This window comes from Egretta garzetta, unplaced genomic scaffold (assembly GCF_000687185.1).
Source record: "Egretta garzetta isolate BGI_Z169 unplaced genomic scaffold, ASM68718v1 scaffold55, whole genome shotgun sequence".
Classification (NCBI taxonomy): Eukaryota; Metazoa; Chordata; class Aves; order Pelecaniformes; family Ardeidae; genus Egretta; species Egretta garzetta.
The window spans coordinates 148,976-164,329 of NW_009259863.1; the positions used below are offsets into that span (position 1 = coordinate 148,976).

The 15,354-nt window shown below is 37.1% G+C and overlaps 1 protein-coding gene across 1 annotated transcript in view; it reads right to left on the reverse strand.

Moving 5' to 3' along the window:
* Positions 1 to 15,354, reverse strand: part of COL19A1 (collagen type XIX alpha 1 chain) — a 203,997-nt gene that overhangs the window by 15,525 nt on the left and 173,118 nt on the right. The window contains exons 34-45 of the mRNA XM_035895611.1: positions 15,243 to 15,296; positions 14,253 to 14,306; positions 12,163 to 12,207; positions 11,520 to 11,570; positions 11,395 to 11,439; positions 10,438 to 10,464; positions 7,522 to 7,575; positions 4,502 to 4,546; positions 2,305 to 2,349; positions 2,136 to 2,198; positions 537 to 572; positions 336 to 380 (exon numbers count right to left, since the gene is read on the reverse strand). Of these exons, the coding sequence (XP_035751504.1) occupies positions 336 to 380; positions 537 to 572; positions 2,136 to 2,198; positions 2,305 to 2,349; positions 4,502 to 4,546; positions 7,522 to 7,575; positions 10,438 to 10,464; positions 11,395 to 11,439; positions 11,520 to 11,570; positions 12,163 to 12,207; positions 14,253 to 14,306; positions 15,243 to 15,296 (564 nt within the window). The remainder of the gene's footprint in view (positions 1 to 335; positions 381 to 536; positions 573 to 2,135; positions 2,199 to 2,304; positions 2,350 to 4,501; positions 4,547 to 7,521; positions 7,576 to 10,437; positions 10,465 to 11,394; positions 11,440 to 11,519; positions 11,571 to 12,162; positions 12,208 to 14,252; positions 14,307 to 15,242; positions 15,297 to 15,354) is intronic.

Consider the following 15,354-nt stretch of genomic DNA (forward strand, 5'->3'; position numbering starts at 1 on the left):
TGTTTGTGACATATCCCAGGGATGACAGTGGGGCAAGCTCCATAGCTCTTGCAAAGTCTGACAGCATCACGACAGGATTAGCTACTTTCTAATTTTCAACCTATTGATCGATTTACACTGTCCAGGCCAACTGTGTTAGCAAGTCTATAAAATGTGTTTTTCCTCTAAATGCAGAAGCAATTCAATTCTAATTTGTTAAAGTGGTGTCTAGGTGTCTAAGAGACTGCCTGAAGTTCACAGAGAATTAATTTCTTGGGTTTGCCTGTAAAATATGCACTGATGAGGTGCTCAGATGCTCAGTAAAAAGAAAAATGTTATTAAAACAAGAGACTTACACGTTCTCCTTTGGGTCCTCTGTCTCCTGGTCTTCCCACAGCACCCTGAAAAGTTGTTTTTGAAAAAAAGGTAAACATATCACTTAAAGGCTCTTTTGTATATTCATCTGTTAGCAGAACTGAAAGCAACTGCCTAGGATTAACAGCTACGGTATCTGTGAAGAATAAAATATTCTAATATGCAAAAACATGTTTTCCTACCGGAGGACCTGGCAATCCATCTTTTCCATTGATTCCCTATTTAAAAAAAAAAAACAACAAAACAATTTTTTAATAAATATGCTTATGTATATGCATTTTAAGGATACAAAGGATAAAGCTCAATGTTTAGTGCTGGTATCAGTACGTATTCTGAAGCTGCAGAGGCAATATAGAAATACTCACAAATAGTCTTGAGATGTGAAATAACAGAGCTCAGGGCAATCCTGAACTGCAAGCACACTAAATTTGAGCTGAGAGCAGAGCAAAAAAAATCTTTGGCATCAAGACATGCATAAACTTTAATGAGCACATAACTTTAAAAGAAAAGTTATATGGAATGTCTGCAAATGTGGAATATGGACCTGTACATGCACTTTTCCAGTCCCAGCTAGTGATTATACAACCATAGAAGAGGTTTCTCTTATTCTAGATATTAACCCTGATGCCCTATTATAGTTCTGCTCTTAGAGAGATTATGCCTTAATAGTTAAGTGGCCAGATCCACTTGTTGGTCCTTAGGACTTGTCGCATGGCACAGCTTCAGCCTCCTGGGCTAAACATATTTCCTTCCCAAAAGAGGGTGGTCTCATTCATAACACCTGCTGGAAATGGTCCCAGGCCCATGTCATCCCCCAAACTGGAATGTGGCATTATCTGAGAGTCCCAGTTGGCATGGGTCAAAATAATGTCAGGGAGCAGCAATTGCACAATGCCAGATAATTGCAAGACAAACGCTCTGACACTGTTCAATTTACCAGGATATACATGGACCTGCAGATGCGGCAAACTCACTGCTATTCCACTGAGAAAGACAGACTTGCATGAGCAAAGACATCACAAATATTTCCTTCCCTCTCATACTGCAAAGTGGAATTTTGCACAGATTAGGCACCTTGGGCCAATTTGCTGCTGAAGTTACAGAAATTGTCTCCTCTTTCAAGACAGAAGCTTAATGTGGAGACGCGCTGACAAACTGAAGCAGTCTGCTTCTCACACTTGTCCCCAAAACACCAAGCTTTGGGGTAGATAATGAGTTCTGTGCTATCCTAGCTGAACCATTTCTAGAATATAAACTAGGTTGTTTTAAATCAGCTCAGACAGTGCTGATACACTGCTGTCACACTTTTATTAAATAGAGGTCAGATGAGACATATCCTAAGTGAACAGTAAATGCTTCAGCTGCATCACCTGTATACAGAAGAGTTATGAAGTTTATTCAGAGTCATGAAGCGCATGTTTCTCTATCTAAACTGAAACCGAGAATGTATTTTGTCACCCCATCTTTTATAGACTGTGCTGAGTGACGGGGTTAATATTCTCCTGAAAAAACCACAAGAGGATCCTTTACTTCAACAGGATCCAAAGGACCCTTAGAAGACCTTTAAAGGCAACATCTCGGTAACATTAACTGTTAAAACATGGCAATACCAGGAATTCTTGACTGGATGGTTAATATTGAGCACTGTAGCTCTAAGTGTTTTTCAGATGTTACCTAGCCTAACACAAAGCAGGATATAATCTCGTTTCTTTTGTAACTTCTGATAAACTAAGGTGCGTCCTTTGGTAATGAGCATATATATTCAGTATCTCATTGCTTACTGGTTTTCCTTGTGGCCCTTCTGGCCCAGGGAAGCCTATATCTCCTATAGGTCCTCTTTCACCCTAAGAAAGAAGAAATCACACGTATAAATCTGCATGTAAAATCTTGCATTTGGTCTTTGAAATATTTGTGTATTAACATGATTCCAGAAGTCAAATCTGTACTTACAGGTTCCCCTGGCATCCCTGGGGACCCGGGGGATCCCGGCTTTCCCTGCAAAAAGAGAACATTACAAATTCAAATTACTAGGAAGCAAAACATTTCTCTTAGGTCAGAAATAAGAGACGATATATATTTGGGTGAAATATTCATGTTACTGTTCATTAAATGCTTTAAGAGAGGAAAAAGAAATATTTTACCAGATTTTTTTAATATTTGTGCCATGTTAATCTGGCTCTTCTGTACAATATAACTCAATCACTTGGTCTTCTTTACCCTTTCTGAATACTGAGAAAATGTTTTCATGAAATTTTCTTTAACACCACTATGATTTCCTTCTTGAGAAGTCATAGTCAGATCAAACTTTATCACTGTATATGTGAACTTACCGCTACATGTGTACTTCCTAGTCCTGATTTTTTTTAAAGTGAGTTTATTACTGACTTAACACCTTTTGCAAATTTTCTTCATGCTCTTTTTTGGCCACTTTGTTGTTGTTTAATGTTCAGCCTGCCAGAATTCACAATCCTTCCTCATCTCATCATTTAGACTGTGATTTTAAATGTCTTTATTTGTTTTAAATGATTCCTTGCTTTTAACAACCTATTTGGTTCAGTCCCAGACAAGAATCTATTACCCTGATTCTACGTTTCCCAGAAATATCCTTAGACCAGATCCTCAGCTGGCTTGTACAAGTGAGGGATCTGACACATCAACGCCAGTGACAACTTCAGGAACAACAGGACTGAGGACTCGTGCTGATGAAATAGGCACTGGTGCCAATTCCAAGCTTCCCTGATAATCCCGCTCAGCAAAAAGCCAAAGCTAAAATGAGAAGTTTGTATTCCCAAATGGGAAAAAGGGTCCACTATTCAATCTAGGGAATAATACTAGGCAACGAGGACAAATTGTCTTCCAGTAAGACATGTGGATATATTTCAAAAACTCTTCCTAGACTCCTAAAAAATATCGTCTCTCATATGTCTATTAATTTGTTAATTAAAACTGCTTAGCATAAAATGTTAAAGCAAGTAATTTACTTCAGTGGATTTTATTAGAATTAAATGTAATCAACAGAATGCAACTCCATCAGTGGTGAAGGGAACTCATTAAATATTTCATATCCAGCTAGAATAGAGAGCAACAAGAGTAAGACTTGGAACATATCCAGTGGGAAATACACAGGGAATGAACAACTGTGATCACCCTAACCAGCTACTGCATTATTGATTCACTGTGTGAAATGTATTTCAGAGCAACAAACTTTGAAGCTCTTACATGGGCTATAAAACTCAGAGAAATACTTTTTTCCCCTTCAATGCGCGATTTTACCTTGTTTTAGGAGAACTTAACGAAATTAAGCTATTTAAGTTGATGTTCTCTCTTGGAACTCCCAGTAAATAGACTAAATCAGTGGCTAATGGAAATGTGTGTGCATAGAAACAAACTTCTCTTTATTTCATGAAACACATATTTATAATTTAAAAATGGCTCCTGAATGGATTGGTAGCTGCCCAAATTTAATAATAAATGTATTTGCATATAAATAACTCCATATGGCCTCCTGAAATATGGATAAACTTTTTTATTAAACTGTGAATGCAATCTAAAGAAAAGTTGTCTTCATTTCCTTTAGGAACACAAATGAATAATTATAATTTCAATTTATCCTTAGTTACATTTACTTTCACCTACAACAAAGTTTCTGAATGACTTTCAGAAACTTCCCTGAATACCACATGTAAACAGCTGACAAAGCATTTCCCTAAAGCAAATGTTTGATCAACTTGATATGCAGATCCTTTTGGACTGCAATAACTAACATTCATAATTTCTCTTTGTGATGGAAAGACACTCTGAAATTTGTGCATGCCCAGGAACACAGAAAATGTCTTTATCTATATTAAACTGAGGCAATGAGAAGAATCTCATATGCTTTCTTAACTAGGCATATGCAGCTTGAAATTCCAGCTTTATCATGTATTCACACCATTGCCTCCTGTCATTTTAATAATAATATGAACCCTCGGTGGTATTAAAATGCTAATCTCTTCAGGAAAAACACATCATTTTCATACCTGCCTATAAAGCAGTAGCCAAGCACTGGCATTCCACAAATAGTGATTGAGATTACAGCTCAGCATCTTGCTTGACCTGTGTTTTTCAGCTTCTAACAAACTGAGTTTTCTTTAATGAATATACGTACCGGTGTCCCTGCTACTCCTGGCGTGCCAGCTGGTCCACGGTCACCCTGAAGAAAAGATAAACCTATACTTAAATGGTAACATTCAAAACAGAATTTCGTTTGTGGATTCCCATTAAAACCTGAGGAAAGATTATTCAGTGAACTGAAAACAAGGAGAAGAGCCAGGCTCTGCTAAATGCTAATATTTAGCTCTGCCAATGACTCATTTTACAGACTTGAGCAAGTAACTTAAATCCTTTGTTTAGGTTCTCTTGCATAATGTCATAATTTCCATGCTATCCCTTATACTCTGCTTGAGGCCTTCCTCAAAAAGGGATAGAAGGTCCCTGACTTATCTGTAGTTTTCCAAATAATTATCATTTGTGGTCATGACAATGACCAAAATTGACATAGGGTTATTCACTATCACATCAACAGCCCCGTATTTAAGATGGATCTTTCAAAGAAGTTTTCACCTTTGTGCTACTCAGTCATCTGTTTGCTGCAAGTCAGCACCCTCGATTTGTTTCTGCCATAGTCCTTTCGGGGCAAAGTTTCTCCTTTTAGCATACAGTCACCTTCATCTATGCTTTAAGCTAAGGCACCGGCTTTTGTGCTGGAGCTGATGAGTTATAGGCACAAATGCATCTTTCTCTCTTGAGAGGACTATAGCCCAAAGCAGACAGATGGAGCTCACCAGTGGTAAAACTCTACACAGGAAGATTTGCCCTAACACACTGCTGACATGTATTGGTCTGCTAGTATAACACTGGTTAAAAATTTAAGAAAAAAAATCAGGCTCCTGGTTTCTATAACCATGTCAGAAAATCCCTGGCACAGCTAAAGCCATACTAACAAGAGGATATTTTTGTGAGATGAGTTTATGTTACTTGGAGCTGTTTTGCAAAAGCTCGGCCAACATAGCTACAGCCACGTTCTGTTGTGCAGAAGGGCACTGGGAGATGTTGGGATTTCTGGTTTCTGTTCTGATACCTAATGCTGATTTGTCTCATTCTTGTAGTTTTGTTCAGGTAGAGCAGTGATAATGTTGGTAATTAGAAACACTTGGCTCCATTACACAAAGTGTAGACAGATGATGAGTTAAATGTCTGACCTTGTATCTGGAGGGAGAAGCTTGCTGACAGGCCAGAGTTCAACCTCTTTTGCTCTGAAGGCTAAAAGAAGTCACCTAATGCAAGGCCACCCCTCGTGAGGAACACGACATGCACCTCAGGAACACCCGAGCACTGTGCATCGGAAGCAGGGCATATTGGCTGGAGCACTGCACTCTGTCCCTGTGGTTATTTTGCACCCAGGACTTGTATCGTGGTGTCTTTCAAATTCTGGGTGCGACAGTGAAGTTAGAAATTCCTAACACTTTCCTTGCAACTTTTTTTCTTTTAAGGGTTATTCTGGTCCTTTCAGCAATGTGATTTGCAGCTCGGCTGCACAAAACACTGTGTCAGCACAGCTGAGGGAAGGGACATTTTACCCTGAGGATGCAAAGTTCTTAAGGCAGTTCATGAAATTACCATGGAATTACAGCCAACATTGTCTGTGGAAGATGGCATTCTGCTACACAGAGGTACCTAATAGCTCTAAATTAAAAAACAGCATGCACTATGCTGCTGGGACTGGCAGGCAGACTCTGGGATTCTGTTCATTTATTTGCACCAGAAATGTGGAATTTTGACCAAATTTAGTTAAGGAAAGTATATTTTTACTTTGGGAAAGGGCCAAACACTCACTTAGCTTGTTTATATCATCCACTCCATTGCTTATTCCCTTTATTTAATTCTTGTCCCTACTTTGTCTCAGTTAGACCTGTAATATGCCCCTGTTTGTTCATTTTTAAATCAGACTAGTCTTTAAATGCTTGTAGTCTTCCAGAGCAAGAATTGTCTCCTGTAATTTAAACATCTAGTATACATACCTACCTTAGATCTGGTCACTCCCCACTCTCTGTACACACAGGGAGAAATGCACAGTGATATTGAGAGCAAAACTATTAATTTACATTGCTTTTTGATGAAAAATAAGTTTCAGTAAACTAGTTTTGTATAAAGTCATTGAATAACTTGTAATTTAAAAAGCTGAGTAAATATTCCATTTAAAAAAAAAAATCACTTTTTTTGTTCTTAAATTCAGAAGGTATGGGCAAAAATCAAACTGTTTTCACTGACAGAAAACATATTTACAGATTTTTTTAATTTGTCCACTGAATTTTTTGTACTTTTCCATATTTAGAAATGGCTACCAAAATCTTGACATTTTTAGCCTTTCGTGACAAGCTTTTCTCTAAATTCATATGAGCCTCCACAAGTAGCAAGTGGAAGGCTGAAACATGCCACCAGCTGAAGGAAAGGATAATTTCCTAGCACTGGAACGCAGACTTGAGCTACAGGAAGGAGCTGGAGAACATGATATGGCCTATGGTGGCATCACACATGCAGTACGGAGTGCAAGAAAAGCAAAATGGAAACAAGGAACCTTTTTTAGAATAATGAGCAACAGTCTGAGAAAAGAGATTTTTGCTCACTTTGGAGCAGGGTTTCTACTCTTTTCTATATTTTTACACTAATCTGAAATAGTCTTTTTTTTGTATGGAAGTCTTGCATGCACTAGGTCTAGACTAATTCAAGTACAAACTTCTCTTCAGATCTGTAGCTATGCTGTAAGTCTTAGAACAAGACAGACAGACTAAGCATAAGACAATGTTCAATAGAGAACAAGAACTAGTGACAATACTTATGAACATGTTATATACAGTATGTAGTAGTATTCTATCAAGGTTAGAAAACAAAATATTACAAGACCTTCTAATACACAATTTTCCATTGGCGGAAAATGAAATTTTATGTTAGGTGAGTATATGATTTAGATCCACAGTAAAATAAAAAAGGAAATACAGATAAATATGCAAATATTTTTCACACAGAAACATTAATTTACACAAAAAAAAATTCAAACAAGGTTTCAGAAAACATTTAGCTGCAGATAGTTGCCACTAAGAAGCCATGACTTCTTCTCAAGAGTCCTACCTTTTCCCCTGGGAGTCCTTCCAGTCCTGGTAATCCCATTGGTCCTGGGTCTCCCTATATATTTTTTTTTTAATAAAAAGGATTGCATACATTAGAATTTATGTACTCTACATGAGAGATGTTGAACAGCAAGCAACTGCAGATTATTTAACTTGAGATGAGTAATACAGCTAACCAGTTATTAGGTGAACAGATTTTGTTATGCCCTGTTTTAGTGATCTGCAAATTAAGCTTTTCCCAGATGCACTGTGAATATTTGGATCAACAGCTTTATTTTTAACGAGGAATGTAGTCCAGAAGACTCCTCTCCAGTGCTCCTTCAAGCCAAGGTCAGGTGTAAAGCACCTCCAGGTGGTAGAGCCCCAGAGCGTAAGCACAGAATGTCAACCAGAGAACCAACCTCCAAGCAATTCTGTGCTCTGTTCCCTAAACAAATCTTACTCTGCAGCAAGGGACACACAGGACAGGTCCCTGTGTAGGTCTTCAAGTTTTGAAAGAAAACCAGAAACATGCTCCACTGGAGAAATCAGTTTAACATATAAAGTGGGGAGGCCCTTTTAATTCTTTCTTTTTTTAAAGAGAACCAATAATGTACCACAGAGATTTAAACTACAGCCAACAATTCCAGTATTTCAGCAGTTCACAGTTAAATAAAAAACCAAAGCAAATTCCCATCTGGATTTCATGAAGTGTAGCAGATCTCACTTTCCACAACTAAACTCTGTTTGGGAGATGGTGCTTCCTGAGTAGAAGGTGGATGCTGGTACAGAAAGACTTCTGGGCATTATGATGAAACAAAAAAAGAGGTTTTGTGTCTTTTTTTTTGAAAATAGATGATTCAACTGTTTCAGGAAACTCACAACTCCATGTTTTACCGTGAGCGCTGAGGGGTTCTGTTTTGGGTTTCTTATTGTCCTGGAGGAGTGCAGTTACCACATTGGTTCATAGATCAAAGTTTAGTTTTTCATGTAGCTGGCTCTCTATTAACACTTGGCAAGGAATCAAACATGATCCTAGGGCCCTGCACAGGTTGGCTGAGTGGAGATTATACACTTTCATGATAAATGAAGTCCTAGCCAGCTTTTAAAAATGTTGCCTTCCCATACCACTTTAGCCTTGGCTGGGTTAGTCTCAGCTAGCTGCACTTAATTCTACTGCTATTTTTGTGTAGATACTGTGCCTGCACTGCTAGGAAAAAAGCGAAAACTAAATGGTACTGGCATGCTGCTTTCATGAGTAGAGATATTTCTCAGTAGTTTCACACTGATACTGAAGAGAAAGACTTCATGATATGGACCTAAGTCAGACGACAAGGACCCTTCAACAGGGAAGACACTCATCATCGTCTTCCAAATACTGTGGCCTGATGTGTTCAGACATTGCCAGTGTCTAGTGACATTTAAACAGTCCATATGTTGTGCTCTGACCTGATTCTTTACTACCAGGCATCCAAGATGTTGGCTGAACTATCTCCTTATTTATTTTGCCCAAGACTAACAATTCAAAGACAGGACAGCAGCTGGAGAGGTCAAGTGTCAGCTTCTTGGTGGTTGAACAAACTCCTGAATGTGTTAAGGAACTCTCTAAGTATTTCTCTGAAGTAGTAATTTGTTTCATTAGTAGCAGACACAGCTGTTCTTTACTTTGCTGGAAGGGATGTGACTTGTTTCAAAAATGATCTCCAGTATTTTTCAGGGTTTCTTGATCTTTATCAAGTAGACAATTCATCAGCAGGTCATGGGGAGTGCAGTCCAACTGGGCACAATTTTCTTTCCTAACTAGCTCAGCTTCTACTGCTTTTATCAGCAAATTCTTCTCATCAGTTTTCATTAGCTGACACATGGTACTCATCCTGATTCAGTCACACTGCCTGAAGTCTGAAAGAGGTCTGCTGGACACAGTTCTACCACATGGACCATGAAAAGGCAGTATCTGTTTCACTGTGGAAGCACCTATCCAATTTTTAAAACAATATCCATTTAAAATGCCATTTGACACTACCATACTTTCTAGGTAAACCATCAGTACTCAAATTTTACTATTACCTTTTGAGTATTTTCACTGATGTCCAGTCATCAAAATGCAATACCTGTAAGTTTTAACTTTGCCACCTTCAAGCCTAGGAACTGTAGTGACAAATCGCAAGCTAACAATAAATATAGTTTCTCTATTACAAAGGCAAGTCACACCACATGTCAAGGACTTTGGGAAAAACGTGCACCCCATCAGGGTTTGGATCTACATTCTGCTGGCGGCTAGCCCTATGCAACTGCTCAAGATTCTTCCACTAGTTGTCCTTCCCCTCAGAATTTTTAAAGAAAGATCACATGAAAAGGGCATAACACAATGCTTAAAGGAAAAAAAAATAATCAAAGACTTAAATAGACCTGCTTTTGAATGTCAAGCTGCATAGCTGAAATGTACAGTGGCTCCCATGATCATCATCATCTTGCTCACCAGAAGCAAGGTAATCATACTATAACTAACCATCATGCCATTTCCAAAGAAAACATCAACTGCCAGTTGTCGCTAGCGAGCATGATGTAGCACACTGTCCTTTTGTCCTTATCACTTTCATGTTTAATGTTAAGGACAATCTAATAGCTCTTAAAGTATTTTCTACCTTTATTTCACATTCTCTGTTCTTAGATATATCCAGGGATAGCTCAACAAAGATGAATCCACAAGCAGTTAATACTATGTTCAGTCATTCCTTATATTATCACTTAGAACTATTTACCAGAAATTGAAAAATCACAAGCCTGACAATTAAAAAGACTTTTTCAGATGTACTGATTCTGCAGGAGGTAAGCTACCTGCTAAAGAATGTTAATGGACTCTTCCACTCTTGTGACTAGAATCATGTTTTGAACTACTTGGGGAATTCTCTATCATGATAAAAAAATACATACATACCGCTGTGCCAGGATCTCCTTTTGGACCCTGCAAAGAAATAAAGTAGTGGAAACACATTTAAGAAAAGAACAGAGTTACACAATAAGATGGTATTTTTTGTATTACTGCATTATGAATATACTTCCCTATTGCAGTGTATTTAGAATCAGTATTAAGTCCAGCCCTCTCAGCTGATTAATTTAGTATAAAATTTTAGTAATATTTAATTTTTGTTTTGCTGCACTAGGTCTGGTGCAAGCTCGTGACTACAAGCAGCACACAATGCAAGGACAAAGTCCTCACTGATTGCTACAATATTTTTATGTGGTTACAAGAAAGACAATAATAAAACAGTAGAACTTGCTTATGATGCTAACAAGAAGGAGGACCTTAATAACTGCACGGCATCTTTGGCTCCACAGAACCAAAGCAACAGTGTCCAGCTGCAAGGTGGTGCATCTGCACTGTGCAGTGTGGAAGACACCAGCCTTGTGTTACTGCCACAATAAAATTCTTGGTTTTACATATTCTTCTGCGCTATAGCTACACGCAGTGAATCAGTGACAAAACTGAGATAAGAATTACTGAGCTTCTAATTTCCAGCACCAAACGTAATCTGCTACAAAATGATGCTATCAGTAACTATAAATAGTATATTACACATTTGAAGATATTAAGATACTTTCACTATAGAGTCCGATACCAAATTATGTACCATTTTTGCACCCTTTACTTGCTAGGGTGAAATACTTAAATGAAAATAAACTATTCCCCAAAATGAGCTAAAATGCTTGATAAACACGTAAAATCACATACTTTATAATTTACTACATACCAATCATATCCTTATTTTTTCTATCTTTCACATATAAAATCAAATTCCAGGCCACTTACCAAAACTGCATGCAACTGACCAACCTCTCTGTTACTATGTTAATTAACTATTTGAAATTAAATTACGTTTCTGTTAATACTTACTGGAGGTCCTGGTGGACCAGGATAACTAGCGACACTCACACCTCCCTGAAACAGCAAGTTTAAAAGTTGAGTTGGGTCAAAATTAGATTTTGATTGAAAAAAAAATTAACATTAAAGAGAAATACCTGGAGTTTATATAAGCTGCTCATTCCATTTCTTTCATTGTAAGGCATACCCTTTAAAACATAAAAACCAAAAGTGTCACAACTATGAATTATAAACGCAGAACTCTTGCCCTGTTCAAGCCCCATAGCTCAGCACATCTGGGGTATAATTTTTGTTCTCAATCAATTTTTCAAAGTTTCCAGACATTTCAGTAAGAACATAAGATACATACCAATGCAGCTTGGGACTTTTTTTGGGACCTGTAAATCTCAGTGTATGTTACATTTTGATATTTGTTGTTATTGTAATTCTTCATAATTAATTTTGTGTTAGGTACTATTCCAGTTAATTTGGAGACCAGTGAGCTCCACACACTTTCCCTAGGTTCCCCAAGTTTCCTGATCTCAGGTACTCTGATTAAACATTGGGCACCAAGGTTAACTCATTTAACCAAGTTTCTAGGATGGCTTTAGTGACCTAAACTTACTCAGTGTTGAATCACAAGAAAAAAAAAAGGAATACAGAAACCTTTTGCAAAAAGACATTGTTGTGTTCCTGCACTATTAATACGTATTAGATTGACAGTCAATTCTTTATATTACATTTTACTCACAGGTATATTCTTCCTAATATAACAGTCAAAATATAAAACAAATGTCTCACCGGAGGCCCAGGTGGTCCAGGTTTCCCAGGAGAACCTTCACTACCCTAGTAGAGCAAGAGATTCATATAACGCATTTACTGTGACTGATGTCCAGTTCTATTCCATACCCAAGCTATGATGACCATAACAACAATAAACAAGAGATACAGTCAATATGAGCAGGTAATATAAAGAATAAATTTTCCTGCCCAGCCCCTGCTTAAGCTTTAGGCAAGTTATTAATCATTACTTTATACTAGTTTTTCATTCAAAAAAGCACTTGATGCTTTATGTGTAGTAATTTCCTTGTGGCAAAGTAGTGGTAACCTGGATTGTGAAACACTTCATATATACCAGGAGGGAAAGGAAGAAAAGAAAGAATTGTTAATATCAATTTCTAAGTGACTGGCTGATAAAAGTTAACATTCATTTTATGCTTTGTATATTATTTTGCAAAAACCAATCCTCAGTTGGTAATTCATAGGTAAATAAAAAAGCGCTACAGTTTCCGAAGTTCGGCTTATTTAGAAACACACTGAATAAGAATAAAGATCTTCTTTATTAAGGGATATAGTGAATATCTTTTTGGTTTTTACTGTAAAATATTCATCTGTGGTTACCTGTATCTGTAGTCTGTTCTGCTGACGTGCACTGAATTGCTTATATTTAAAAAAAAAAGCTTCTGAGTTTTTGCCCCAGCAGACTGGTGGGGCCTCTGAACACTACAGAGTTACAAAGGTTTTAACATCAACTTTCCCAAACAAGATCTTTTCATAATCTCATCACTATGATTCAGTTAAAAGCTGCCAGAATTTTTCACTAACGTTGTTCGATCTTATTAAAGATATGTCAGTGAGACACTTAGGCTGCATATTTAAAATTATTAAGGTGGCAAAAGTCAAGCTCAGTGTTCAATGGCAACAACTGTAATTAAATGTTTATACTAGGATAATTTCCAAATGGTCCTTCTAATTGATAGAAACTGTCAGCCTCCAGAAAGTGATTTGGAGTACTTCACAGGGAATAAAAATACTATACTTCAGAAAGCATATTATATAATCATTTCTCAAATATGTTCCCCAGATGAAGGAGGGTGGAGGAAACTACTCTGGCTATATTTCAGTTTACTTCTTCACTTTTCAGCCACCTGACTTTTGCCCTTTTTGATTGATGAGACACTAGTTACAGAGCAGTGGCTTCTCATTCCCATCCCTGTAAACAAGGAACTAACACAGAATTGTGTTTTGTATCCGGTTATATAAAAAGGAGATAAGCGTGGTAAATTTTGCTATTATGGTCTGCAAGGAGACAGCTCTCAATCAATTTTTATACTCAAATTATTTCAGAGCTTTGCAAAATAGTTCCGTTTCTTACTCATACTAGAGTCAATGTTTTGTAGAGTATTAGAGGGCCACATACGTTGATGTGGCAGTGCTACGGCTGGAGAACTCCAGACTAAAGCTGAAAAAGTCTTCAGAAAAGTGTGTTCATATACAAAATGGAGAACTTGCCCCAGAAAGTATTTTGCAGCAAAATAAGTTTGTGTCTGTTGTATTTCACTGATCTGAGGTGCCCAGGAAATGAATTTAACCTTAGTTATAATGGATAATATTGAGTACCTGATAAAAGAGCACATAAAGCATGGATAAAAAGCAGTGCTGTAACAGTGTAAATTAAGTATAAAGGAAGCTTATATATTTTTGCAGAATAACTTATACTCGATAACTTTCAGTATTGTGAAGCACTAAAAGTATGCAATTACTTTTGACTAAAATACTGGGAAAAGAATGAGAAGTAGAGCAAGTAGTACCTAGTCATATACTATTTCACAATGTATTTTCACTTTCCTAAATTTTATATAATATGACATACTTAGAGAACATTCTCTGCGACTTACATACACCATAAGGACTATGCTTTGAAATATAAGCCCACATGTATGGCATTTTTTTTGGAAAATAATTGTATTAAGACACAAATAAAAATTAATTCAAAAATGGACATCCAGTTCTTGTTCGCACTCTATGTTAAAAAAACCCCCAAAACATAGGAGCGTAATGGGATTGCAAAACCTTCACAGGTTTTTACCAAGACTAAAAAGAAAGAATACCTTTTCGCCTTTTGACCCTGCTGGACCAGGATGTCCAGGTCTTCCTGTGACTCCCTGCACAACACAGTATTAGTTTATATTAGTTGAGAAACAATGAAACATGGTATTTTTGCATTGCATCTTAGTTTTTAAAACTTGTACTTTTGAAGGTCATTTAAACCTAATTATGCTTCTCTTCCAGGTTTAAATATTTCTCTTCTGCTTGATACAACAGCTGTGTCCTTCTGATAAGCCCCTTGAAGGGTAAAACTTGTGTTTATGGTTACATTTTCACCTTGGCAGACTAAATGCACTGACCTTAACTGGCACCTTTTGATACTGCTAAGAATCATGCTTTACTGCTAAAATGCCAATTTACATATTCCACATTAAACTTTCTAAATGTAGTACAATTTTTGAAAGAAGGGAAGCATTAGTACTGTCAGCAACCTAGGAATGAATAATGATCATACTAATGTGATCCCATCCAGTATGTAGAAAATAAAATTGAAAAAAAAATCCAAGAGGAGTTTCCCAGAATTATGAACATTTTAAATGATATTTTTCAGTGACTTTAAATATTGTCAGCTTATTGGCATACTTTTTTTAATGTGAAACAAAGTAATTACCTGGTTTCAGCACTAAATGTTTTCAGAAAGCCTAGCTGGAATTATTTTTAAATTTTTATTACTAACATTATTACTGTAACTTGGGTACAAATACACAATTAACTGCAAGTATGCACATCATAAGTCATGTAATCTCACAGTCATGCCAAAAATCCTAACCCATTTAAGTTATGTAAACTTTGAGCCCAGACAATGACAGTATTTTCGTTAACCTCAACTCACAACGTAGTTTCTTTTATTAGAGACAGTGCAGATAAGATTTTGTTATTACTCTCCTAAAAGCCAAAAAAAGGACAAGAAAGAAAGAATATGAAGTTTTACTAGATAGTTACAGCAACCTCTGCAGAGCTAGATCAGATCACAGGTGATGCCGCACACTTACAGATGGTCCACTGGGTCCTGGTATGCCTGGCAGTCCAGGAGCACCTTGAAGGCCCTGGAAAATACAAGAGCATATGCCTATTTCCTCTCCCACTTGTACCTCAAAAACTACT